The 24,611-nt window shown below is 54.4% G+C and overlaps 11 protein-coding genes across 11 annotated transcripts; 5 read left to right on the top strand and 6 right to left on the bottom strand.

Annotated features, from left to right (window-relative positions):
• Window positions 1–111: 111 nt before the first annotated feature.
• On the bottom strand, window positions 112–1,705 carry BDP55DRAFT_726202 (uncharacterized protein; the record flags this gene model as incomplete). The annotated part of the gene is made up of 2 exons (XM_060579117.1): window positions 112–1,312; window positions 1,401–1,705. The coding sequence occupies 2 exons, from the start codon at window positions 1,703–1,705 to the stop codon at window positions 112–114; spliced, it is 1,506 nt and encodes a 501-aa protein (XP_060432527.1).
• A 585-nt stretch (window positions 1,706–2,290) lies between these two features.
• On the bottom strand, window positions 2,291–4,111 carry BDP55DRAFT_726201 (amidohydrolase; the record flags this gene model as incomplete). Its single annotated transcript, XM_060579116.1, has 3 exons — window positions 2,291–3,075; window positions 3,132–3,600; window positions 3,653–4,111. 3 exons carry the CDS (start codon window positions 4,109–4,111, stop codon window positions 2,291–2,293), a joined length of 1,713 nt encoding a protein of 570 aa, XP_060432526.1.
• Window positions 4,112–4,907: 796 nt separating this feature from the next.
• On the top strand, window positions 4,908–5,878 carry BDP55DRAFT_726200 (protein-tyrosine phosphatase-like protein; the record flags this gene model as incomplete). The annotated part of the gene is made up of 2 exons (XM_060579115.1): window positions 4,908–5,406; window positions 5,517–5,878. 2 exons carry the CDS (start codon window positions 4,908–4,910, stop codon window positions 5,876–5,878), a joined length of 861 nt encoding a protein of 286 aa, XP_060432525.1.
• Window positions 5,879–7,931: 2,053 nt separating this feature from the next.
• BDP55DRAFT_31591 (uncharacterized protein) lies at window positions 7,932–8,830 on the top strand. The gene has a single exon (XM_060566720.1). The coding sequence runs from the start codon at window positions 8,183–8,185 to the stop codon at window positions 8,519–8,521; it is 339 nt and encodes a 112-aa protein (XP_060432524.1). The 5' UTR covers window positions 7,932–8,182; the 3' UTR covers window positions 8,522–8,830.
• A 793-nt stretch (window positions 8,831–9,623) lies between these two features.
• On the bottom strand, window positions 9,624–11,642 carry BDP55DRAFT_726198 (uncharacterized protein; the record flags this gene model as incomplete). Its single annotated transcript, XM_060579114.1, has 2 exons — window positions 9,624–11,500; window positions 11,552–11,642. The coding sequence occupies 2 exons, from the start codon at window positions 11,640–11,642 to the stop codon at window positions 9,624–9,626; spliced, it is 1,968 nt and encodes a 655-aa protein (XP_060432523.1).
• A 1,425-nt stretch (window positions 11,643–13,067) lies between these two features.
• Window positions 13,068–13,567, bottom strand: BDP55DRAFT_655350 (uncharacterized protein). The gene has a single exon (XM_060574307.1). The coding sequence runs from the start codon at window positions 13,518–13,520 to the stop codon at window positions 13,116–13,118; it is 405 nt and encodes a 134-aa protein (XP_060432522.1). The 5' UTR covers window positions 13,521–13,567; the 3' UTR covers window positions 13,068–13,115.
• Window positions 13,568–14,205: 638 nt separating this feature from the next.
• BDP55DRAFT_726197 (delta-aminolevulinic acid dehydratase) lies at window positions 14,206–15,424 on the top strand (the record flags this gene model as incomplete). Its single annotated transcript, XM_060579113.1, has 2 exons — window positions 14,206–14,448; window positions 14,516–15,424. The coding sequence occupies 2 exons, from the start codon at window positions 14,206–14,208 to the stop codon at window positions 15,422–15,424; spliced, it is 1,152 nt and encodes a 383-aa protein (XP_060432521.1).
• Window positions 15,425–16,913: 1,489 nt separating this feature from the next.
• Window positions 16,914–17,874, bottom strand: BDP55DRAFT_31553 (uncharacterized protein). The gene has a single exon (XM_060566714.1). It carries the CDS (start codon window positions 17,812–17,814, stop codon window positions 17,065–17,067), a length of 750 nt encoding a protein of 249 aa, XP_060432520.1. The 5' UTR covers window positions 17,815–17,874; the 3' UTR covers window positions 16,914–17,064.
• A 587-nt stretch (window positions 17,875–18,461) lies between these two features.
• Window positions 18,462–19,671, top strand: BDP55DRAFT_31531 (uncharacterized protein). Its single transcript, XM_060566712.1, has one exon. It carries the CDS (start codon window positions 18,696–18,698, stop codon window positions 19,344–19,346), a length of 651 nt encoding a protein of 216 aa, XP_060432519.1. The 5' UTR covers window positions 18,462–18,695; the 3' UTR covers window positions 19,347–19,671.
• A 1,164-nt stretch (window positions 19,672–20,835) lies between these two features.
• Window positions 20,836–22,453, top strand: BDP55DRAFT_547033 (acyltransferase; the record flags this gene model as incomplete). The annotated part of the gene is made up of 2 exons (XM_060568714.1): window positions 20,836–21,634; window positions 21,687–22,453. 2 exons carry the CDS (start codon window positions 20,836–20,838, stop codon window positions 22,451–22,453), a joined length of 1,566 nt encoding a protein of 521 aa, XP_060432518.1.
• A 544-nt stretch (window positions 22,454–22,997) lies between these two features.
• On the bottom strand, window positions 22,998–23,876 carry BDP55DRAFT_546980 (tyrosine protein kinase; the record flags this gene model as incomplete). Its single annotated transcript, XM_060568706.1, has 3 exons — window positions 22,998–23,266; window positions 23,303–23,411; window positions 23,484–23,876. The coding sequence occupies 3 exons, from the start codon at window positions 23,874–23,876 to the stop codon at window positions 22,998–23,000; spliced, it is 771 nt and encodes a 256-aa protein (XP_060432517.1).
• Between the last annotated feature and the right edge of the window lie 735 nt (window positions 23,877–24,611).

The following is a 24,611-nucleotide window of genomic DNA, read 5'->3' as shown; positions in this document are numbered from 1 at the left end:
AGCGACCAACAAAGTACATGAAGCAGCATACGTTGCAAAAGCCGCACGATAGAGGCCACTTTACACAGTTTCCCCAGTGAACCCCTCAACAGTGTGACGCTTCCACACCGACTAAGAAACGAGACGCCATTCTTCTACGTACCTTGGCGAAATTGAACGTATTATCGGCATCGGCATCGGAGCAGGGCGATCCTCCTGGTGAGCCGCATACGCCGGAGGAGGCGCCGCAAGCCCTCCCACATCCAAAAGCTCGATCCCAGCCTCAACACCACCCCCGGCGCCGGGCCGCTCATACATCGGAGCCGCACAAACCGCCTCGGCGGCCCACACGGCCACAAAGAAGACAACCGAAGCGACAAAGACCACCGCCAACGCCACGCCGCTCCAGTGCGATTCCCGCGTGGCGAGACCGATCGCCGGACCGAGGACCAGCGTCGTCGCGCACTGCGTCGTCGCGGTGAGGCCGAAGAGCCGGCCGGCGTACTTTGCGCGCACGGCGACGCCGAGTCCGTACAGCATCAGGGAGTAGCATTGGCCCGGGATTGTCGTCGCGATGGCCGTCGCGGAGACCATGCCGACGAGGAAGACGAGTTGGTTTCTGTACAGGGCTGTGGCGCTCGTGAAGACTACTAGGCCTGTTGCGACGAGGAGGTGGCCGTAGTCTCGGAGCGCGATGCGGTCGCCTGAGACCCGTCGGCGGTTGGGGAAGCAGTAGATTGAGGGGAGGAGGAGGCAGGTGATGAGGACCATGCCGATTAAGGGAGCCCAGTAGCTCACGACGCCGCCGCGATATGTCGAGTTGGGGGGATCCTCGAGGCCCCCGGTCGGGATATACCTGGCGGCGAAGTAGAAGTCGAGAGAGGAGGGCACCGTTCTCGCCAAGGTGAGGACGAGGCTGAGGATGGCGAGAAGGGGCAGGGCGCGGTAGGTTATCAGGGTGGAGACGACGCGGTGAAGCGGCCGGACCGCGGCCTGGTTTGCTGAGAAGATCTCTGGGGACGGGTCGCCTCTGAAGGCCTCGTGCTGCGCGTATAGAAGCTCGGGAAACGCCACGATGAAGGTGGTGCCGACGCAGAAGGCGACGCAGCCGATGAGGGCCGCGATTTCGAGGGCCATTGGCGGGGCGTACCTGTGGATGACATTCGAGACCACGAGTCCATTCAGGGCGGAGAAGATGACGAGCCCAAAGTGTTTCGAGCGCTGGCGGTCGTCTGTGGTGTCGCTCGTCATGGCCAAGACGGCGACCTCGACGCACGTCTTTCCGGCGCCGATGGCGAAGATGAGGAACCAGATTACGCCCCCATGATGAGATCTGAACGGACGTGACGAGGATACCCGAGAAGAGGCCCCAGAGGCAGGCGCCCGAGATGAAAGCCCCGCGTCGGCCCTTGGTGTCGGACCGTTTGCCCAGGGGATAGGCGGATAGGAGGCCGCCGGCGGACTGGCAGACCTGGGCGACGACTTGGACCCACTCGAGCTGCTTGTCTACGGCGTCGGTGTGACATAGACCGTTCTCGATGGGAGTTTTCTCGGGTAGGCCGTACTGTTGTCGGCAGACGACCTGTCGTAGGTAGCCTTGGATGGAAACCTGTACCATGGAGGCACCAAAGGTCAATGTGAAGACCATGAGCATCAGGAACACAAGTGCGAACGTGTTCGAGGCTCGGGCGGCTGCCGCGCTGTTTGTTGATGGTGTTGAAGGCATTGTGACCGTTTCTTAGTGTCGTTCTTGATACTTTTGTTGCAGCTGTAGAGTATTCTCTGATGCATATACTGCTGTTTGGAGATGGTCGATTGTCCTGAGCGTTTAGAAGTTAATACCGAAGCAGAAATGAGAGGCATAAAAGATACGTTATATCATTCATGACAAAACTTTCAACGGCATCTCCGATGAGAACATCGGTCAGAAAGACGGGCCATTGGCTGGGAGGGTGCACCATCTTGCAGAGACATACATGCGCCGCGTTGCCCATACTCGAGCGTGAGATGGTTGAGGGATATGATGGGCACTGACCTAGAAAACTTCGTCGTTTGTGTCCCTGGCTACCTTACTATCTCTAGAGTGGGCTGGACGAGAGCCATCCATCCGGTAAGAGCGGAAGCTATGAATAAATTGCGCAGGTCGTCGGTCTCAGTTATGTTCCTAGAGTTATGTCTCTTCGGTATAGAAAAGTCGCTGGTATAGAAACATCCGCCTATCAACGGCGGTCTTGGGTATGTAAAGGTGAGATTGGAACCTAGGCGAGAGAACTCTTTTAAAAAATCATTCATCGTGAACCTTGGTAGTCCATCATTCATAGTCCCGCGCGTGGACCTGTTTTCCGCCCACCCAGGTCTCCTTGACTTTAAGCTCCCGCAGCTCGTCAAGGTCCAAGTCCTCCAGAGGCTGGTCCAGCACAACCCAATCAGCCAGCGCGCCCTCCTTGATGAGGCCGGCTCGTCCTTCCATGAAGGCGCCGTGAGCAGGGCCCTTGGTGAACCCGAGCAAGGCTTCGTCCAAACTCAATGCCTCCTCGGTGTGCCAGCCATCTTCACTTCCGTTGACACCGTACCCCGTGTGAGGGCTCTTGCGAGCGACGGCGGCGTAGATACCCTGGAAGGGATTGGGCGGCTCGACGGGGAAGTCGCTGCCCAGGATCGGGTGGACGTCCAGAAGCGACCGCATCCGGTACGCCTCTCTTTTGGTGCGCTCTGCACCGAGTCGTAGCTCCGCATACTTCATATCGGAGGTTGCGTGTGTCGGTTGAATGGATGGGATAATACCAATATCATGAATCCTCTTCTGGTCATCCTCGTGGATAATTTGCGAATGTTCGATGCGGAATCGTCGTCGAGCCTGGCAATCTGCGAGGTCCCCATCCGGGCAAACATCTCGAAGGCCGGCCTCCAAGGCATCAACGGCGTAGCGATTTGCCAGGTCGCCAATGGCATGGATGTTGACCTGAAACCCGACGGATGCCCAGGACCTGCCAAGCTGCTTCAAAGTTGAGCCGTTGACGAGAAGAGAGCCGGCGGTATCGGGGCGATCACTGTATGGTTCGATCATGGCACTTCCCCAACTTCCAAGAGCGCCGTCTGGGAATAGTCAGTTTCAGTGGTTCATCTCATGTCAAATATCTCACCAAACATACCTGCAAAAAGCTTGACGGACTTGACGCTGAACAAGTCATCCTCCCGGAAGACCCGTGCAGCATCCTCGGGACAGAAAGTATTACGCTGAGCGCACTCCAACATGGCATATACGCGGACAGTCCAGTCATCCGTGCCTGCCATATCGGCATACAGATCGAGCTCTTCAGGAAAGACACCAGCATCATGCATACCGACCAGACCGACCTCGTTCAGCTTGGCCATGGCGGCGGCAATGAATGCTCGCTTCTTCTCGGGTCCGGGCTTCGGCCACAAGTTGTAGATCAGATCCATGGCATTGTCACAAAAGACGCCCATGCCTGGCTCGCGGACGATCTCGCCGCCAGGCACATCTGGGAGGTCTGCGGGCAACAGGTCGAGCACTGCTTGAGATACCCACGCACAGTGGACATCAATCCTGTCAAGCATGAAGTACTTGCCCTTCAGAGATTCGTCCTCTTCAATGTCTGCCTTATCGGGGATTAGGAACATCTCTGGGCACAAAGGGGCAAAACGAACTCACAGCGGTCGGCATTCTGCCGTACGCCGACTGATCCCAGCCAATTCCTCGAATCCATTCGTTCTCGGTGCCAGAATCGGGGTGGCTGTCGACATAGTCCCTTAGGCGGCCTCGAACATCATCCAAAGAAGAGGCTCCGAATAGATCGGCCGAGTAGAGAAACTCGCCATACTGACTCAGGTGGCCGTGGCCATCCCACAAACCAGGAATGACGAATCCGGCCGTGGTAGTCAAGCTTGCATCATCCCACGGGAACACACGAGTGAACTTGCCGTCAGCCACAGTAAAACACTGGGCTGACGGTTGGTCCTCGTCGTGCGTACGGATGCCTTGGTAGCAGTACGTTTGGGTGTTATCGATGTCGCCCAAGAGGGGTTGCTGGAGGCGCACGACTGCGATTGCGACCACGGCCGCGGCGGCTGAGAGGCCCAGACCCCACCTCAAGATTGGATTTGAGGACATGATGCTGGAATGCTAGCCACTCATTGAGGTGATTAGTGTCTCAACTTGAGTCAAATGGCTTGCTTTGTTGGAAGACGACGTCTTGAAATTCGGTGTGGAAGGTCGATATCCTTATCGCGCGGTTTGATAAGGGGGGCTTTATCTTATCTGCGCATGGGGGGGGGGCAGGGATGACAGCTTCATGGATACTTCTTTAAAACAACATCATCAACTCCGTCGCCCAGTGTCTTCGAATTGTCCAACATCCCGGATGATAAAGAACATGCTGTTTCTGCACCATTTTCTGAGGGGAAATCCCGACCAAAAGGATTCAGGCGTGTCTGGGGACCAACGGCTTGCTATGCCCGTTACAAGAGCACCGTTCCTGTAAAGTCGCTCCGACCACACAGAGCGTTGAGACGTTGTCATGTTGAGTCCGCAAACGGTAAAATCAAAAGATCTCAATATCCGGCGGCTTGGCACCACATGGCGGCTTCATGGAATTGATGCTAGCTCCCGTCCCTAGAACACCTGAGGAAGCTTATTCCAACGGGGACGGGCCATCTTTGTTCGCGTCTTACATAGGACTGCTTACAACTCCAAAACGTCTACTCCAACAAAGCTCTATTCAATGATTGAAGGGCGCAAGTGCTGCCTACCTCAGGCTCCCGTCTGCCTCACTGCCGTCAACAAACATTCGCCTCAAAAACAGCTCCCTTCATCCTGTCTCCCGTCCCTAAACCTGGCTAAACTCGACACTGCCAGTTTTTGCATCCCCTCTCCGAGATTTTACAATCTGATTGTCGCCAAAATGTCTATGTCCCGACACCAGTCAGAGACTCTCACGACAAGAGACGTCCGCGATCCAATACCCCCAGAAATCTTACAGCAGACACTGAGCGCTCCGCCCTTCATCCCCATCCCAGGGCTCATCAACATCCGCGACCTCGGCGCCGTCCCCGGCTCCGGCGTCCGTCCAGGTCTCGTATACCGCTGCGGCATGCTCGAAGCCGCCACCCAAAACCCGCAGGCTCTCAAGTGGCTGGCTGCCAACGTGAAGCACGTCTTTGACGTCCGTACCTCTGCGGAACGTGAGAAACATCCCGATCCAGAGGTCAACGGGGTCGCAAACACATGGCTTGAGAGCGCGGGCGTCCACAGCCCGCCTGATCTGGACGACTTTGTCGAGGCCGGGGGCGAAGTTGGTCTCCGGAAGGAGTACCTCAAGGTCCTCGACTTGTACGGACCCATCTACCGAGCCATCTTGGAGCACGTGCGTGATAGGCCCGAGGAGCCTTTTCTCTTTCACTGCACAGGTACGCATACTTGCTCACCTAGTTGGGGATTCTAACGAAAAAGGCCAAGCGCTGTGCGGCGTGGCCAGCCAAGGTAGAAGAGCCCAACTAACACGAAAACCCCCTCGTAGCTGGAAGAGACCGCACCGGCGTAATGGCAGGTCTCCTACAATCTCTCGCGGGCACCGCGCCCGAGGACGTTCGTTTCGATTACATGCTCTCGCGCATCGGTACCGAGCCAGCGAGGGGGCGGCTCCTCCAGCAGGCCCGCGCCGGCGGCGGTAGCCTCGCTTTCGAGCAACACCCGGGCTTTTACAACCTGTGCAGCCTGCGGACGTCGTGCTGGGATGCGTTCGTCGCGGCATTGCAGGAAGTGCACAGCGGTTGGGAGGGGTACATTCTGACAAGTCTTGGTTTTTCGACCGACGACCTGGCCAGGATTAAGAATAACCTTCGCGGGGATGAGAATTCAGGGTTGAATTTTACGGCGTGATGACTGTAGAGGGGCCGGATCGGGGCATGAGCCGACGGCGAGTACTTCTGTACTGTCGAATTTTGACCAGATGCACCAGATACACGATCAATATGAAGGTCTACTCGCGTGGCCAGTACTTTCAGGGTGGCATTCGTGAATTAAAGAAAAGCCCATTACCCCTTCACGTTCTCAAGCTGGAGCTATCGTGTCACTAGACACTATTGGGGAGCAAAGGAGGGGAGATACCCTACACAGGGAGAAAGGGCAGCAGTTCCAGTGAGGTAGCCCTTTTGCTCGTTGACGAGGAAGTATGAAAGTTACGGAGGGAAACCTCGAGCTGAAGAAACCATCACCCCCGAGCTCTTCATCGTACCTCCACATAGTCAAGTAAGAATAGCCTGTTTTCTAATCGAGCAAGAACGAAGACTCGCGTAGAATAAAGTTCGTTTTTGTTGCCGCGGTGGCTGAAGTCAACACTGCCAAATCGTCTAGCACTAGGACCACCACGACTACGATGTATACGTTACCGACAGAAAGATCAGGAGTTTCATGAGGATAAGGTGTCCCAGGAAGCAATGGTGATGACTCTGTTTAGGTGCAAAGTGGCAGAGAAGATCAAGCTTGGGGAGGACGGGTGCCTCGACAGCATCGCCTCTCGCGCTTCAAACATTTGACCTCGGATACACCAACATTAATGTCTTACTTGGCCATGAAGATCTGGTACAAGAAAGATAAGGAGTCGTTCGTTTAACGACCGGATAAAGTGCACCGTCAAGGGATCACCGTTCCAAGGCCACCAGCGATGTCATTCCCCTCAGTGATATTCCGTTCCATCTCAGTCCAGACCCGAGTCAATTGTCTTGACTTGGCCAAAATTGAGACCACAAGACACCAAAAAAGGCCTCGAACCCGCAAAACTGACGTCGAATTCTGGTGGTCCCCAGTCTAACCGTCGTCAGCGGCCGCAAATCCCCCAATGTCTATCTTTGTCCCCAAATCAACTTCTCTCACGCCAACAAAACGATCCGTCCAACAACGCACTATCTTTCCGATCAGCCAGCGTGATACACACAAAGAGGGAAGGTCGGACCGTTCAGTCTATCTACGTTTGATCAACAACCAGGGGAGAAAACAAGAAAGCGAGGCTTCCGTTTGGGCCCAGACCTGTCCGTAAAGGTATGACAAGCAAGCCACACCGAACCAACAGTTGCGCATGACATCATACCTACTTACGCTGACCAGGCCAGCCACACTTCGCCCGTGCCACAACTCTAATTGGCGGAATCCACACCCCTAGTATTCTCGCGCAAGCGTTGTCGCTCCGGGGCAAGAGACAGGGGTATAAGGCTGGACCCAATGGGATTTCTTCCTCCGACCGCACCTCGACGTCACCAGCCACAGGGACCCTCCAAAACTTGATTTTTGGGCTGATGGGCATTGGGGCTGGACTTTTGAGGGATCCTCGCGCTCGCTCACCTTGACCTCACCTCGCAGTCGAGTCGCAACAAACGGAGAACAATCTCACTTTGAGCTCTTGCCCCCGAGATGGTCATTTCTGGCCAGCCTTGGCCATTTCCCACCACCATCCATGTCCAACCTGCCTCCCCCCTCTCCTACGTAAGAATGGCTGAATGTACTTCGTACCAGTCCTCCTACCCGACGGAATGGACTGCAAGGGACGTCACCCTCTTTCCCACAATCAGGGTCCGACGACACACTCCACCTCCTCCATCTTAATTTCGTCGTCAGAGGGAGGATCACAAAACGAAAATAGGGTCCAGAGTGTGGAACCAAGGCGCAGGTTTCGGACCCTTTGCGCATCAATCCCACCAAAGGATGCCCACTCACTAACAGTGTTCATACGAAAAAAGAGATAGCCTTGTCACTTTTGGCGCAGTATGTAGGTACCTATTGTAGAGGCCTCAGACTCGAGACTACACACACATACAAACGTAGATCCCCTGGACCTGACATCATCCCCCTCCCGGGGCCCTGATCCCCCAAGACCCAAACCAACCCCCCCTGTCTGTTCACGAACCTCCCACCCCGCGATGATGACATGCCCAAATCACACTATCTACCAACATACGCCATCTGACATGGTCCAGACATACCAAAACCGCAGTCCTGAATAGAACCATCAAGAAAGCATATAAACCACCCTCCAAACCCACCTACCATCTTCTTCCCTCCTCTCATCATCAGCATCAAGCTACCAAACAACCAAACCCAACAATCCAAACAAACAACCACCTGACTTCAAGTCAACCCCATCAAATAAACCACTCCTCTATATTATTCACCCCTTCAAAAACCGCAACCATGCCTCTCAGATCAACCCGCCACACAACCACCACCGCCCCCCGCCGCAGCATCTTCTCCCGCCGCACCCCGGCCCACACAACCCACCACCACACCACCACCACAAAGACAACCCGCACCAAGCGCGGCGGCGGTCTCTTCTCCCGCCGCCGCGGCCCCGTCGTGCACACAGCCCCCGTCCACCACCAGCGCCGCAAGCCCTCCATGGGCGACAAGATCTCCGGTGCCATGCTCAAGCTCAAGGGCACCTTGACCCGTCGCCCCGGTCAAAAGGCCGCCGGCACCCGCCGCATGCACGGCACCGACGGTCGCGGCTCGCACCGCGCCCACCGCTACTAGATGTGTGGCATACCAAAGATACCCCTCCTTCTATCGTTCGATAGATACCAACAAGCGAGCCTCTTATTTGTATGGATTATGATGGAATTGGATACCTATTGTATTAGTATTACTGAGAGCGATTTGGTTTAGAGATACCATGTCTGTGTTACGATATAAAATAAACAGAGTAAAGCAAACAAACGTCATTTGACTCGAGACTGCAGAATGTGGCACGTGACTGGTTTGCTTTGAAGGCTTTGAATTGTGACTAGGTACCTATCTGGGCTTGCCCCCCTTAACCTCTAATTACACCAGTTACCATCCTTCCACTGTGACGTCCGTCCTCCAGGGTGGTGTTGTTATGCAATTCAGCGGATGGCAGAGTCTTGTCGAGGTTGACTGATATTCAGACCAACCTGACTCTCCCATGGTTGGGTAAGGTAGAGTTGCAAAGTGGCACAGTCTGAAAGAGAAGAGATGTTCTGTTGTCCTGTTGTCCTGTGTAGAAAAAGTGGTCCACGAATTGTTGTTACTCCGATTCGCACAGCAACCGGTTGCCCAGGCCTAGTAAGGAAGACAGTAGGACTTGTATTAAGGTTGCTCAATCGTGCTTGGGAGTACTGAAGACCTGTTGATATGTTCGGGTCCCATGAAAAAGGAAAAAAAAAAGTGCAGCCGGATCCGCAAAGCAGTCCAAGTCGAAATTGGATGTATTCTTCTGCAGAATATTAGCTAATGATTCGTTCAGGAGACAGCAACAACTTACACAAATTTGGGTCGCGCCAATCAACGAATGTAGGTGACTTGTTGGTACCATCTCAATGTTTGGCCGCGGAAATACTCAACAGGTTTGCCAAATTCCAGAAAAGAACGCAGGCGGGCTCTCTCCAAATTGTTGAAGCCAGCTGTGGAAGCTTGTAGGAGGCAGGAGCGATTTCAGATCTTTTCGTTTGGTGGTCCTCAGGCGAACTTCCCAGAACCACCGCACACAAAGAACCGATGGAATGGCCCAGACACCCGATGGCGCCGCCAAGGACGTTCCAATATTTTCGAACTCATCAAAATTCCGCGACGAGCTCTAGCAATGACGACGACGTCTCGGAGCATATACGGTCACATCCTACTGCAACTCGTCAATATCCAGCGCATCGAAGTTCGAGGGTCGATTGTATGTAGTGTACCGAGGAGAAGGCCGAGGAATTCGGGAAGTAGTCGTCGTGATGCGGGTGAACTCTTCGCGATTGTATCGACGCAGAGAGACTGTGCTGGCCTCGCCGATAATGACAGTGGGCTTTGCGACAGGCTGCTTGGCCTCGCTTGACATCAGCGCGGCGTTCACATCTTTGGGGCCCAGGGCAGCCGGTGCGAGGACGCCTTCCCACTTGGTCCTCAGTTCTTCCCGCTGCTCGGGCTTCTTCTCCATCTCCTCGATGACCATTCCACGAAGTTGATCTTGGTAGTCTTCGAGATCCTCCTTGCTGGGCGACGGGTGTTTCTTGGTGCTGGGCTCAGGCTGATCGCGGAAGAGTCTCCAGCCGCCTGACAGCTTCAACTTTCTCGGAGTAGGGCCGGGAGCACTAGGGCCTCCCTCAGTGTCGTTGGTGGACGCGAGATGATGGTCGTCAGCCTTTGCATACCGCTTGGAAGGGCTTTCGGCAGGAGCTGCCTTCCGGTCGGGTCGACGCGGGGTTGAAGCGCAGACAGGCTTCTCGGACAACATTCCCTCGAGGTCGGCATCGAAGTCCTTCTCAGTATCAAAAGGATTCAAAGACGGAACCGGAGGGACACCAGTAGAGTCGAGGCTACTCTTGAGGCGATGCTCAAAAGGAGTGGGCGGACGATTTGCGACTTCAAACTCCCCGGAGAAGGGATCTTCTGGTGAATCGCTACAGCAAAGCGAACTATCGTCATCAGTCACCGCCTTTCGAACGATGCGATCGCCAACGATGCTTTGGACCTTCTGGTTGTGCAGGTTGTTGCCCTCGTTGAGACGAAGCTCGATAGAGCTGACAATGGACGCCTCTTCGACTTCGACTTCGACCTCCTCAAGGTGATAGTGAGCTGCAGGGTTAGGCAGATCGCAGGTGGTCAGCCCGATAGGCGCTGAGATCTTGCCCCTGATCTTTGATTCCGGTGTTGCAGGCTTAGGCAAGATGGATTCGAATACATGGCGAACCTTGGAGACGACCTTGTTCTGAAGAAACAAAGAAGTCTTTGATGAAGGAAGCGTGGATTTCTCTAAGCCGGGGGGCTTCAGGGCTTTGGTGTGAGCCAGCATTGCATTGGTCTTTTCATCGACCAAGTTGGGGTTGATCAAGGCCGATCTAGGATCATTCTCTGGACCAAGCATATGGGCGACCACATCCTCTTCGACCACATCCTCTTCGACAGTAGCATGGATGCTAGCAGCCTCTTCGGCAGCAGTCCGCGCGGCAAGAGCTTGGGCGACAATAGCCCGGGAAACAGCAACTTGTTCAGCATAATCCTCTTCAGAATATCCACCGTGTGTGAGTGGAACCGTTGTAGAGAAAGGCAGAACCAGAGGATGTCTATTGCCAGGGTCGAGCATCGTCGTCTTGGAGTGCGGGAACTTGAGAATCGCAGGGCGATTCTCGGTGTCGTTCTCCTGCTTGCCACATTGGCGTCGCGAGGACTTTGCAGGTATAGCCGGAGCAGTCTCTTCAGTTCCCACAACCTGGGTGTCGGATTGGCACTGAGGTGAGAAATCCTCCGATGGAAGATTAACGATTCGGTATGTCGAAGGACTCGTGGATTGCACATCAGGAGATACGATTGGTGCGATAGCCATCGGCTCAGTTCCACAGAGGAGAACGGACGGATGACTGCGCAAACCGTTTGGATGATGGTAGATAGTGGTCTCCAACAAGTCGTTAGCCAAGGGGTCGTTATTCGGATCAGTATTGCCGCCTGGATCAGGGTAGCTGAATGGGTGGGCGGGTCCGCTTCGATTCGCAGGCAGCGAAGGAGTGACTGGAGCTATTCCAATTGTCAGCTGGTACCGGACGAGATGATCGAACTGTCATTTACCTTGAATCTCCTTTTTCTCTTCCTTCTTTCTGCCCTTACCACGACGACGCGGCGCCAGATTGGCGAGGGTGCTCATGGATTTTTTCTTCATCGTGCATGAGGTGTTTTGGGACTGGGCGAAGGAGTGGACAGGACGACAAGCGTCCTAGAGGAAGAGGGATGTTAACGACAAAACGAAGAAGCCAATGTTGGCGAGGTTCTTGATGCCGTGAGGCTTGATAGTGAGTGGTTAGCCAACCTGGAATATATCTTCCCGAGTACTTGATGCTGACGGACCCAAGCAGACGAATCTGGAGCGCTGCAGATGGTGCTGATGGCGATCAGAGAATGACTTTGGAACAGAGCTTCCTCTGGATTCGATGTACCTTGCAACGGGCTTGAAGTTCTTTTCTTGAGATCTACTGTTGCCAAAGCCAGCAATAGGCGACCAAGTTGATAGTTGCGATTGCTTCTGAAGAATTTGGGGGGATCGTGGGGAGCGAACGTGGGGGACACGATGAGGTGTGGAAAAGAAAAAAAGAAGCGAGCGAACCGAGACCGCCCTTCCAACTGAACAGGTTTTCCCGTGGGAAGGTTCGGCCGTTCCTCCTCTCAACACCAAACCCACCGTCGTGGCTTCCTGTTTCGAGCCTCCGAGATAAGCTCTATGTTTCGTTCGGCGTTTGGTTGTTCCACAGGGGTTACCTGAGAGCGGAGACTCGGGGCGTGGCCCCCGGGGGACCTCTGACTTGCACTGGAAACCTCAGGGGACGATAACTCAAGTCTGCGGCTTGGAGGGCGAGTCCAAGCCGCAGTTTGAAAGAGCTCACGGAGGATAGGTTCGGTGGCTTTGTCTGAAAGTGAACCTGAGTGCCCCTGATTTGCACTATCCGGAGTTGTCGACTTTCAGTCTTGGGTTGGGGGGTGAGGCCTTCAACCAATTCTTTGACCGGAATGGAGTTGCAATATGCCTCTCAAAGAATCAGCACAAATACTCGAATGACCTCGAAGCAATCTCAAAGAGACCTCTTGGGGATCTCGATTGTGTTCCCTGCTGGGAAACATCACGGATCGTGGCTGAGGCGGAGATTTACCTCAAGACATGAGAACGCCGTGGCTGGCTGATGCGCTGAAGAAAAGCAGGAAATCGGGACCGCGCAGAGTCATCATCTACAGTTCTCGGCCCGAAAGCACGAAAACATCAGGGCATCGGCAACTCTGTCTGGCACCCCGGAGATGGCGCTTCGCACGAGGAAGAGCATCGCAGTGGGATCATGCTATACCATACGGCGATGGGGCGTAACTTGGCTTGATCAGACGGTGTGGCACTTCGCTGGGACGTGGATGTGATTCAGAGAAAACTGTACACATTCTAGCAGAATGATAAAGAACATCCAGTATCAACTTCGAGAGGGCTGGTTTGACATTGCCTGACAAAAAGGGAAAGCCAAGACGTGTAAGCCAGATTGGCATATGCCATTAATCCATGTATATTGGAGAAGGAAGTTAGATGCTCGTTAACCATATAATGAAATTAGGTATTAAAGCTAAATGTGATGAGCAGGCGAAGAAAAGGTCCAAAGAATTACAGCGCATCCGGTCTCCTCCGAGCATCACCGGAGTGCACCGTGGCCGGTAACGGGGCATGCGGGAAGCCGGTCTCACCGGTGAACGTTATGGGTGGGCGCACAACGGGACGGAAGTCTAGGAGAGGCACCGGGGAAGAAACGGGCCTGCTGCCAGCCGTAGCCACCTGCGGAGATACTCGGAGCATCTCGGTGTTGGGATCTGGATCCCTCCAGGAGAAGTTTGTGCCCAGCCCTCCGCCTTTCGCCGTTACATGGGCAGCGGGCCAGGGGAGGGAATTTTCTAACAGAGCGTGTCTCGGAAAGGAGACAGCGGTTCGGAATATCAGTACAGGACCGCTGCAAGCAAACAAAATGAGGAAGGCAATCATTCGCCAGCCGAGGTTTCTGACCATCTCGATCATCTTAGTCAGCCCTCGCCATGGCACGCATGGACGCAAGAGAATGTTGCTGACCGGCTTACGGGCACAAGATTCTCGGTTTCGCCGTTGGAAAGCACGCGGACATCGGAAAATGCGAGAAGAAGGTCCCGTTTGGAGCGGAGACGCCGCCACCGGAGAGGGCCAATTGGAAAAGATTGGACCGTGATTGGTCTGTCAGCAGTACCATTGCGCAATTCTATTCGTCCGTTTCCAGAACGGCTTGGTAGGAAGGGCCCCACGCTCAACTCCGTCTCCTGCCGAGTCCCCCCCCAAGTACCTTGTTATGCCAGTGACCACTACCAAAGCGGGAAGGGAAAGCTGGTCCGTTTCAAATCCCGTCAACTTTTGGCACAGCGAACCTTTTTGACCTCTTCTCTGTGCCACCTCAGCTCTTCGTATTTCTCCCATCTTCAGCCCCAAACCTTCCGAGCCATCCCTTTCCAGATAACGTCGTTCTCGTCGTCGTTAATCCCTCCCGTCGAATTGAACTCCCGTTGACTCCCGTTGGGCAAAAGAACCACCATAAATACCACGAATCTCTTATTGCGACCGCCGCGAACCCCTTTGCTTGTCCGCACTCCGATAACCGTTCGCCACCTCCATCGACTCAACCCCTCATCCAATCTTCGAAGCTACAAGTTAACCCGACGACGCCGTAATACACATCATGTCCTTCTCCAGCCTTGTTCAGGACCTCACCATGAGGGAGTCCGGCGTTCCGCGCCGACCCCGCGGTGCTCAATCAGTCTCTACCATCGATGATGGCCGGTCGCAAGTTTCCCGCGCCATGTCCTACGCCAGCACAGCGGCGACGAGTGTCAGCATCTCTGGTGACATTTCCAGCCAGCTGCACGGCGGCTACTTTCACCCCCTTGCCCGCTCGTGGCAAGCCGAGAGGCAGTTGACCAAGGTCAGTTCTACAAGCCGAGGCATGGTACAGTCATCCGTGAATCATTGCTGATTTGTACTCTCTCCAGTCCATGCTCATCTACCCTCTCTTCATCTCCGACCAAGACGACGAGGAGATCTTGATCCCCTCTTTGCCCGGCCAATATCGCCGAGGCATCAACAAAACAATGGCATGGCTGGAGGTGCTTGTGCGCAAGGGTCTGCGCTCCGTGATGCTCTTCGGAGTGCCCGTGCGTCCGGGGACCAAGGACGCTCTTGGCACCGCCGCCGACGACCCAGAGGGACCCGTTATCAGAAGCATTCGCGCCATCCGCCAGCGTTTCCCCCAGCTCTTCATCTGCGCCGATGTCTGCCTGTGCGAGTACACTTCCCACGGCCACTGCGGTATCCTGCGAGACGACGGTAGCTTGAACAACCAACTGTCCGTTGACCGCATTTCCGACGTTGCCATTGCCTACGCGGTGGCCGGAGCCCACTGCGTTGCCCCCTCGGACATGAACGACGGCCGTATCCGTGCCATCAAGCTGAAGTTGATCGAGGAGGGCATCGCTCACAAGACGGTGCTTATGTCATACTCGGCCAAGTTCTCGGGCTGCTTGTACGGTCCGTTCCGTGACGCGGCGGGCTCTGCCCCGTCGTTCGGAGACCGCAAGTGCTACCAGCTGCCCCCGGGCGGTCGTGGCTTGGCCCGCCGCGCAATCGTCCGTGATATTGGCGAGGGTGCCGACATCATCATGGTCAAGCCCGCCAGTCAGTATCTCGACATCATCAGCGATGCAAAGGAGCTCGGCAAGGACATGCCTGTCGCCGCGTACCAGGTCAGTGGCGAGTTCGCCATGATTCACGCAGCGGCCAAGTCTGGCGTTTTCGACTTGAAGGCGATGGCTTTCGAGTCGACTGAGGGTATTCTGAGAGCTGGTGCGACCATTGTCATCAGCTACTTCACCCCCGAGTTCCTCGACTGGCTCTCCACCTAAAAAAGATGGTGGGTGGCATGGCTTGATGATATAAAGGCAAGGTGTTTTGGGCGTATGTGACTATTTTGCTATTGAGATCATGACGTAGGAGAAAGTGACATGATGGTATTCGGCCTTATAGGCTGGGATATAACGGGGTTTCGGCAGGCGTTGGTTTCGCATATTTGTACAAGATACACTCCCTTCACGGTTCAGTGTCACACGTAGAGGATACCTAAAAAGCTAATGAGACGGCGGGTACAACGGGATGGATGCGACGAGACGATGTTCGGGCTGTGGCTATTACAGACTCGACGTGTTTGTGTCAGACGGGTGGTTCTTCTGTATTCCAAACTCAAAAAAAACCAACAAGACACACACAAAGATGTATTATTACTAAGTATCGACATGGTTCAAGAAACACGGATTAACTCTGTTTTCTGTGCTGCGTACAAATTTAGATACGGCGTCCCGTGTCTGCAATGCTACTCTGTAGTCCATTACATGGGAGACGAGACGAGGCGAGACTCACGAGAGCGAGCCTCAGCGAGGTATTCGGGCTACGGATAGGAATTAAGCGTGGACGTGGTTCACCGTTCAGGAAGCGCATCGCCGCCACCGCCGCACAGAAGTCCCTCATTGGTTCCGGGGGACGGGACAGGTACTGGCACAGGGGCCACTCAACCACTGGAATTCGGGACCTGGAGGACAAGCAAGGCTCAACTCGAAGAGTCTCACAGCCGAGAGCAACGTCGATCCAGGGCCGTTCGCTTGGCCCCCTCTTCCCTTGGACAGCGGGCGGGCTTTGGGGTCCCCGTCCATTGAGAGCCAGTGAGCCGAAAGTTGAATGGTGGTCTGACTCGGCTTTCGGATGCTGATCGTCGGTCTGTTCTTGATTTTCATTGGGGCACCCAAGGGGAGGCGAGAGACGGGATCCTAAAACAGAGCCTGGGGGGTTCTCCCTTCTCGGTTGCGAAACCATGGGTGGATGGCGGCGACTTGCTGTTACGCCTACGGATATGCTCATGAGTTACCTAGATGAAGATGAACCACTGAGCCCGAAGAGAACTGATCTGACTGAGTGTTCATTAGTGACTGGCACGGCTGGGTGGAAAATAAACCGAGATTGACGGTTGGAATGGATCGGAGATGGGGAATGGAGCAGCTGTCCCGGATATCTCATACTTCTGTGAGATGACTTTCCGTACGGACGCGCAGATTCGCAGATGGCGCTTGAGGTGAACTCCCAGAAACCCAACAGCACATGGCAGGCACGGCAGGCTAATAGCACGGCGGGGCGGCAGGACGGACGGGCGGGCGGTGCGGTGCCTGCCATGCATTCTGCGTGACGGATTGCCAATCTGCAACAAAGCCAAGGGGAGTGACTGCCGGGAAACAAGCTGTACCCCTGACGGGGGGGAAGGAGGGGGAAGAAGACCAAGACTCAAGACCAAGAAGTAATACCTGCAATCCCACTGGAGTTTTGTGGATATGCAAGACGTACTGCACGCGCTGGTCGCGTCACTGCCTCTCTCAAGTCTCGCCCTGTCTAGTCCAAAGATCAACGATGGCAGCGACATGAGGCCCGCTCGAGTTGGAAGTCGAGAACCTGGAGATTCATCGGAAGACGGGTACCTACATGACCGTGCCACACTGCCACCTTAGGCGAATTTGGCAAAGATGCGATACCTGGCAACCCAACTCCGGCTTCCAACCACGAAAGTGGTATGCATGCCATGCCGTCCGCGCCGCACGCCGCACGCGGCACCTGGACCGTCGCAGTGTCTCGAACACTCGAGCCTTGTTCCCCCCCCCGGTTTCCCGAGCGCGGTAGCGTGGACCCAAGCGCCGATCTCAACCTTGAAATTACTGCAAGTTTGCAACACCTTGAGACCACCGCCGCCATCCATCCGTCCATAGTGCCAATCCCCGATACAAGGTACCAAAAAACTGGACCACTTTGGAACTCTGGAGCCCATCGAAATCGCCCTCTTGGACCAATATGTGGCATTCCTCGATATTCCCCGGCCAAAATCTACAGAAGGTGCTCCAGTCCGCTTACGACAGCTCTTTGTGAAAAAGTGGCACCGGGAAGCTTCTGATTCCTGATAAGTCATGCGCCGAGACCTGATATCGGTCCTGAGATGCCGACTTTTGGCTTGATGAGCGGCCATGGCATTCCTCGGCGGGAACAGAGAGAAACCTCTAAACGTTCCATCTGGCATCTTTCCCCTTGAGCCCTCGAGGTTTTGGAGTCCCCTTTCTTTACCCCAAGGGCCCCATGGATCCCGAGACCCTTGCCAATGCTCATCGTCCTCTCCTTTGCCTTCTCCCCCCCGGTCCGGTCGGTTCGGCGTCATGCCCAGACGAGCCGTTGAACCGTCATTCGTTCTCACGGTCTCACCTCCCATTGAGACTATTCTGCAGAAAGGTGTCAAAGGACCTCCCAAGGTGTGATGCGCCAGCGGAAGACTCAAGAGGGAGGGAGGGAGGAGGGGCGGGAGATGATGGGCGGCGCACCGCGGCGGACTGGGGCTCCATTTCTTGGAGGAAAAGAGGATCCCTCTCCCTCTTCCACGCTGCATGCTTGCCCACTTCTCTCCATATCTCCAATCATCCATGAAAAGGGGAATCTGGGACTGGAGACTTTCCATTGGATCATTGATTGAATCCATTGGAGAAGAGCCGACGACATTGAGACTTTTTTTTTTTGAGGAGAACTGGATCCAATATTGATTGATTGTCCCCGTAGGCCCTTTACGTACCCTGCGTGGCTTGCGTATCTCAGACACTGGGACGAGTGTGCAATATCCAGTCATGTTACGCACCATTCCAAGAAAATCAATCCACTGAGCTCTTCGTTTGGTCACTGATGTCGTGGTTGTCTTGGATTCTCTCGTAGGTTTTTGTTATTTTTATTTTGGGTTTTCTCAACCAGAGTGTCTGACAGGTCTTGATGTGTATGGATCCCTAGCAGATAGCTTGGTGCACGTAACAAAGCCAATAAACAGATTAGATCTGCCGACACTACATTCCCAGCATTGTCTTGCTTCGTCTCGCTTCATCCATATGATGTTCCCGGGGGCTCATCGTTTATCGTTTTGTTTCCCCTTTATTTCTTTGCCCGTCCTTGCTGATTTTGGCGCGACCCAACAACCGGCCGCCCGCCCATCTCTCCTAGAGTCTATCCCACTTTCTTTGGACGTGCTTCGATATTTCATATAAGTGTGAAACCGCGCGGCCCCGTTTCTATCTCCCGTCCCAAGTGCCCCAGTCTCCGCGACTGGACCCGATGTTTCTTGGAGCGATAACTTTACTTGCAGGTTTCCTAGCCATAGAGACTACCAAAATGGTGTCCCCAAAGCTCGGTGCCCGTTGCAAAGAGAACGTTGTACCTACCTTTTACGTTTCTAGCCTCATCGAATTAACAATCTGGGATGGATCTGGGATAGAGGCTATTTTGTTTCTCCCTGAGAGCCTTTCACCCCTTCTCAATTTCACTCTCCGTCTCATTATACCCCAAGCCACACATAGGTACTCTTTTGAGTGTTTGCTCTCTACTCCGTACTCTGTAGTCTGTATTCAATCGCGTTGCCTCGGTCATTATTCGTACTGTTGTCTCGACCGGCTTACTTCCATCGTTTCATCCCTTCTTTTGCATCTAGCTCATTGGACCGTCGGCGACCGTGCTCATCATCGAGTCTGCTCACCTACCACACTCACACACACCCAAACGCACATACCGAGTGTCGATGGAAATCCGATCATCAGAGAAGGCAGAGAAAGTCTGAGGTCTGTTGGTGCACAGTCAGCGGCGCCGCATCCTTTCCTCCTGACTTGCTTGACATCTGCGCCTCGGCTGGGTCCTTTCACACATCCTTCGCTAGTTGGAACCCACGAGCCTCTCTGCCTCTTTTTCTTTTCTCCCTTGTGCCCGCCGTAGTGGTGTATTGAGTGAGGAGCTGCCTTTCAGCTTCCCTTCCCTTCCCTTCCTTCCCTCCCCATCCAGCTATCAAACCAAAATTACACTTTGTTAGTCCCGTCATTCTTGCCTCTCCCGTGTCAGACAAGACAAGACAGGAACGAACAGACTGAAAGTGGGCAGGTGCCTTCCTTCCCGTTCCCTCGTCCCTTCCTCGATGGTTCTTTGGGCCCTCTAAACTCAACAACAAGAAAGGAGGAAAGAGTTCCTTGGCTGCCCCCTTCCTTCCTTCCTTGCCTTTTCTTTCTCTATCTCTTTCTCTTGCCATCCGAGGCAAGAGACACCAAACACAAAAACACGAGATAAACGTAACCTTCCGTTACGGGCACCAAGAAACAAAACTGAACACCTAGAGAAAACGAGGCTTTGGCTGAGGTGTACCTTACTTTCTACCTATTTACGGATACCGTAGCACAGGCACATCTTTCTCATCCTGCATCTCTCTGCACTCTGCACCTGGTCTCTTCCATGGTGCATCCCTTCCCAAACCCGTCATAGCTGCCACACTTGAACCTTTTCCCACTCTTGCACAACCCTGAAACAGGCCCCCATCAACCCACACCACTGACGCTCTCTCCCAACTCTGCTCGCCTCGGAAGTCACGTCTTTCTCAACTTCTGAGGTCACAGCCGCCTGGCATCAACCCCACATTGGCACATCCTACGGGTACGAAGTACCGACCCGTCCTTGCTCCTCTTATTGCCAGACGGGGAACCTCGAATCGTTTATGCGCTGAGGTGTCGTTCCGAATCTCAGCCCAGCCGGACCCTTTTCTTTTCGGTTTTGGCTGTTTACTCTCAGTCTTTCCACTGTTACCAATCTCTTTCTTCTCTGCTGTTCCTGTACCCATTCTCCACATTCCCTCTTCCCAAGGGCCCACGCCTTTGCTACGTCGCGGAGGTATCCCAGGTCTTGGATCCCCTCCCCCCAAAAGAGTCCTGCTTAAGCCCAGGTCCCATCAACAAGGTCAAGGTCAAGGTCAAGGTCAAGGTCACGGGCTCGTTGACGAGACGAGACAAGACACACGCCCAGCCGCATCCAGCAGCACCCAGCAACACCCACGCTTCCCAGCCAGCCTGAGCCAGCGGCGGTACCTCCTCCTCGGGAAACATCCTTTCTCACAGGCCCTGTCTGTTCAGTGTCTGGTCCCAATTACATTTACCTGCCCTTGCCGACCTTCACTCTCCTTTCGCCCCTCCCTTCTGCAGATCCAGATCGTCTGAATAACAAGGACCTTCCGGATCAAAACCACCTCATTCCCTCCTCCGCCTCCGCCTCCCCTTCCTCTCCCACCTGATTCCATTTGGCCCTGTCCTGTTCAAGCCGCGCTTGCTTGATACTGTACTTACTACTACCTGCCGCCTGGCCACGAGAGCCTCCCTTATACCCACCCACCTAGTCCCGTCCCCGACCAACACCAAAATCCGCCCACCGGTTCCATTGCAGGACAATGAACGGACACGCTGCTTCCAAAGTGTCCCTTTCACACGAAGAGGGTATGGGCCTCCTAGACGAGAAGACGTTATCCGACGTCGAGAGCGAGAGCGGTAGGGCCGACCTCGAAGTCCGTTTTGCGATACCACGATGGTCGACCGTCGCCCGGGGTGTAGTTGGCTACGCGCGAGCCGTACCATGGAGGGTCACGGTGATCCGCGGCCTCATCTTCCTACTACCTAGCTTCGTCCAGAGCCGATTTACGAGAGAACGAGGCCGAACAGACAAGCTCTTCCCGACATCACATCTCGACGGCATGCGAGGTCTGGCAGCGCTTTTCGTCTTCTTCTGTCACTACTTTTACCAAGCCTTCATCATTGCCGAAGGTTGGGGTTCATCAGAAAAGAACTACCACATTCTCAAGATGCCCTTCTTTCGACTTTTCTACCAAGGCCCGCCAGCAGTCTGCCTGTTCTTTGTCATTTCCGGGTACGCTCTCTCCATGAAGCCGATCAAGCTCGCCAGGGCCGGGAACATGGAGGAATTCTCCGTGACGACGACATCTTTGATATTCCGTCGATTCATCAGATTGTATATGCCGACTGCCATCTCGACCTTTTGCATCATGCTTCTGCTCCAATTCGGAGTCTACGAATGGACCAGAGACTTTGCCATTGATCGGGCTTTCCACAAGAACGTCATGGAGCCTCATCCTAAGCCGTTGGACACCTTTTCGGAGCAGTTTTACGACTGGGTCTGGAGCATGTTCAGCTTTGTTCACGTGTTTGGCTGGGAGCGCTTCGGTGGAAGCACATGTAAGTGGTTTTGGAGAATCTGTGTGGTGTGATTTACTAACAATATTCCTAGCGTATGATGTACACTTGTGGACTATCCCGGTGGAATTCCGCTGTTCCATGTACCTGTTCATTACCCTCATCGGCTTGGCTCGCGTACGGTCCGGACTCCGTCTCCTCTTCCTCTCAGGAATCATCGCCTTCACCTATCGTAACAATCGCTGGGAGCTGCTGCTGTTCTACTTTGGCATGATGCTTGCGGAGTACGATCAGATCATGGGCAATAACACGCCAGTGCAGCAACCTTCAGTCCTTCCCGCGAATGGCGCGGCTCCACCCCAGGGAAGCCGTCTCAAGGGCTTCCTCTGGGCAATGCTCAGCATTCTCGCCATTTACTTCATGTGTCAGCCGGACATCAACTACGAAATCACTCCTGGTTGGGTCTGGCTCTGCTCATTCATTCCCAAATGGTGGGAAGAGGAAGGATACCGATTCTGGCAATCTATCGGAGCTGTCATTTTCGTTCTCTGCGTTGGCCACTCTCCTAGATGGAAGAGCTTCTTCAACCTTGCTCCCATCCAGTATCTCGGCAAGATCAGCTACGCTCTCTACCTCATGCACGGACCAGTCATGCACACCGTTGGTTACATGATTGAGAGACGTGTGTACGCCATCACCGGCCTCGAGGGCTGGTGGTACAATGCCGGATTCGTTCTGGGATCTTTCGGCTGCATTCCTGCGGTTATTTGGGCCGCCGATGTTTTCTGGCGCTTGTTTGATATCCCGACGGTGCGATTTGCAAAGTGGTTTGAGACAAAGTGTCTTGTCAAACAAGAATAGAGCAGATTGGGGACAAGTGCTTGCGCGTCACGGCCGATATTGCGTCTCGACAAAACGCTCACACACAATGAGCTGGGTCTCGAAAGTCGTTATGGAAATCGACTAATAATAGCATGACACGGCGTTTTATATCACACGGCATTATTACTTTATACCTGGCGTCGGGTTCTATTTTTTTTTTATGGGGATGGGGCTTTATCAAACTTTTGGGGCAACTATAGATGGCATCTTGACAGAATGCACCTCTCAGGACCACATGATGGACTGAACAAAGTACAGAATAAGTACACACGGGGAGAGACAGATGAAGACGTATCGAATCAAGTAGAAACGGCCAAACGCGCCAAAATACTCTATGGGTATCAATTTGATTCGATTTTCTTTTCCATGCCGTCATGTGTCTCACATTTCTTTTGACTTAATCTCCGAGGTCTGTAGGTGCATGTGTCCGCCATCTCTCGGCAAGTAGATTTCAAAAGTGTCTCTAAACACGTCTACGCAGCATCGTCATACAACACAAGCTACACCCAGCTCCCCCGACTGACTAACCAATCATGCTCCTCTTGCGCCCCCTCATCCGCACGTCCTCGAGCTTCTTGAGAGTCACGGGCGCCAGCTTGTACGAGTCGCGGTAGGCGTCGAGGACGTCCTGGAAGTAGGCCTCGGCACGCGGGTGAGTGCTGCCAAAGGCGCGTTCGAGGACGTAGAGGTCGACGGCGCGGTCTTCGTCCGAGGTGCTTTGGCTTGCGAGGCCAAAGTCGATGATGAAGACTTGGCCTTCGAGGGGATCATGATCGGTTGTTTGGGATTGATCTGTGGTGGTGGTGGATGTGGAGATCTTTGGTGGACGGAGCATCATGTTTGATGTTGTGAGGTCGCCGTGGACGATGCCAATTTTGTGCATTTGGCCTATTGCTGTGCCCATTCTGCGCATGAGGTTTTTGATGCCCGTTGGATCCTTTTTGGGCGCTGTTCCTTCTGGTATCCCTCCCCCTTCTTCTTCTTCTTCTTCTTCCGATATCGTGCTCACCGTAGTCCGTTCCCCGAGCCACTCGTTAATCCTCACCCTCACCGGTTGCCCCGGGATCCACTCCAGCATCAACCAGCCCGCCACCTCGTCTAGGGCATACAACGCGGGCACGGAGCAGCCTTCGCGGCGGCATTTTGCGAGGACGCGGGCTTCGGCGAGGATGCGGGCGCGGGTCAGGCGGGCGTCGAGGGTCGGGTGGCGGTAGGGTTTGGGAGGGCGGTATTTGAGGGCTGCGGCGCGGGTGGGGGTTAGGTGGGTTGTTTGGTAGAGGCGGGCTTCTGCGCCTTGGGTTATTAGGGTTGGCGTGGTGGAGGAGGGGTGGAGGAGGAGGGATGGGAGGGGGAATTGACCCGAGGGTGGTGGTGGTTGTGATGTTGTTGTTATTGTCGTCATTGTGTGTGGTTTTTGGTGGTGAGATTATCGGGATGGCGGTTGGGATTCCTGTCGGGTTTCGCCCTTTTGCTGTGTTTCTATTGTCCTCTTGCTTCTTCTTTCTCTTGTGTTGTTTCTATCCGGGTTCGGTGAGGGCCGGTCTTGGGTGTATCGCGATTCGTGTATGGAAGCGTTCTTGGAGGGAGCTTTATTTGGGTTGTGAATATCTTCAAAAGTGAGAAAGTTCATTCGGAGGGGGACTTGGAGGGGTAAAGGGTAGATTGGTTTGGTGGGGTTCAGTCGTGGCTTGACCGCCTGTGTCGCCCCTCGGGGTTCTGCCGTTTCTGCCCAGATGGATGAGAGATGCTCTGGACGGGATTCTGCTGTGGGGGGGGGGGGGGGGGGGGGGTTCGGGCGCTAGCGTTAGCGGACGTGGTGTGGTCGAGGCCTACGCCCGTGCCCGGCGAGCTTCTTTCCTTTTTCCCCTCCTGGCGCTTGGGGCCGGTCTTCCGTCGTCGGGAAGGGGGGGCGGACGGGCCGGGCCTGAGGTGCTCCGCTCTGGATTCTTGATTTTCTTCTTTCCTTACCTTGGGTAGCAAGAAGTGTTGTCTATCGGCTTCCTCGACTTTGATCACTTTCTCTTCATCAGTCAACTTCTGTGTTTCGTCTTGCGGAGGCAGGCAGAGCACATTTCACTTTCATCATTGAGTCTTTGCTTTGGTCCAAGAAGGGCTCATTTACGCCTTTGCGCAGCAA

The sequence above is a fragment of the Colletotrichum godetiae genome (genome assembly GCF_030913485.1).
Source record: "Colletotrichum godetiae strain CBS 193.32 chromosome Unknown BDP55scaffold_10, whole genome shotgun sequence".
In the NCBI taxonomy this organism is placed as follows: Eukaryota; Fungi; Ascomycota; class Sordariomycetes; order Glomerellales; family Glomerellaceae; genus Colletotrichum; species Colletotrichum godetiae.
Note: the sequence above shows the minus strand (reverse complement) of the source record. Positions and strands in the feature narration are given on the sequence as shown.

What these genes read in the sequence shown, in the direction of transcription:
- BDP55DRAFT_31591 (XM_060566720.1), top strand. Translation starts at nt 8,183, where the DNA reads ATGCCTCTCAGATCAACCCGCCACACAACCACCACCGCCCCCCGCCGC.
- BDP55DRAFT_655350 (XM_060574307.1), bottom strand. Translation starts at nt 13,520, where the DNA reads ATGATCGAGATGGTCAGAAACCTCGGCTGGCGAATGATTGCCTTCCTC.
- BDP55DRAFT_31553 (XM_060566714.1), bottom strand. Translation starts at nt 17,814, where the DNA reads ATGGGAGGTGAGACCGTGAGAACGAATGACGGTTCAACGGCTCGTCTG.
- BDP55DRAFT_31531 (XM_060566712.1), top strand. Translation starts at nt 18,696, where the DNA reads ATGTTTCTTGGAGCGATAACTTTACTTGCAGGTTTCCTAGCCATAGAG.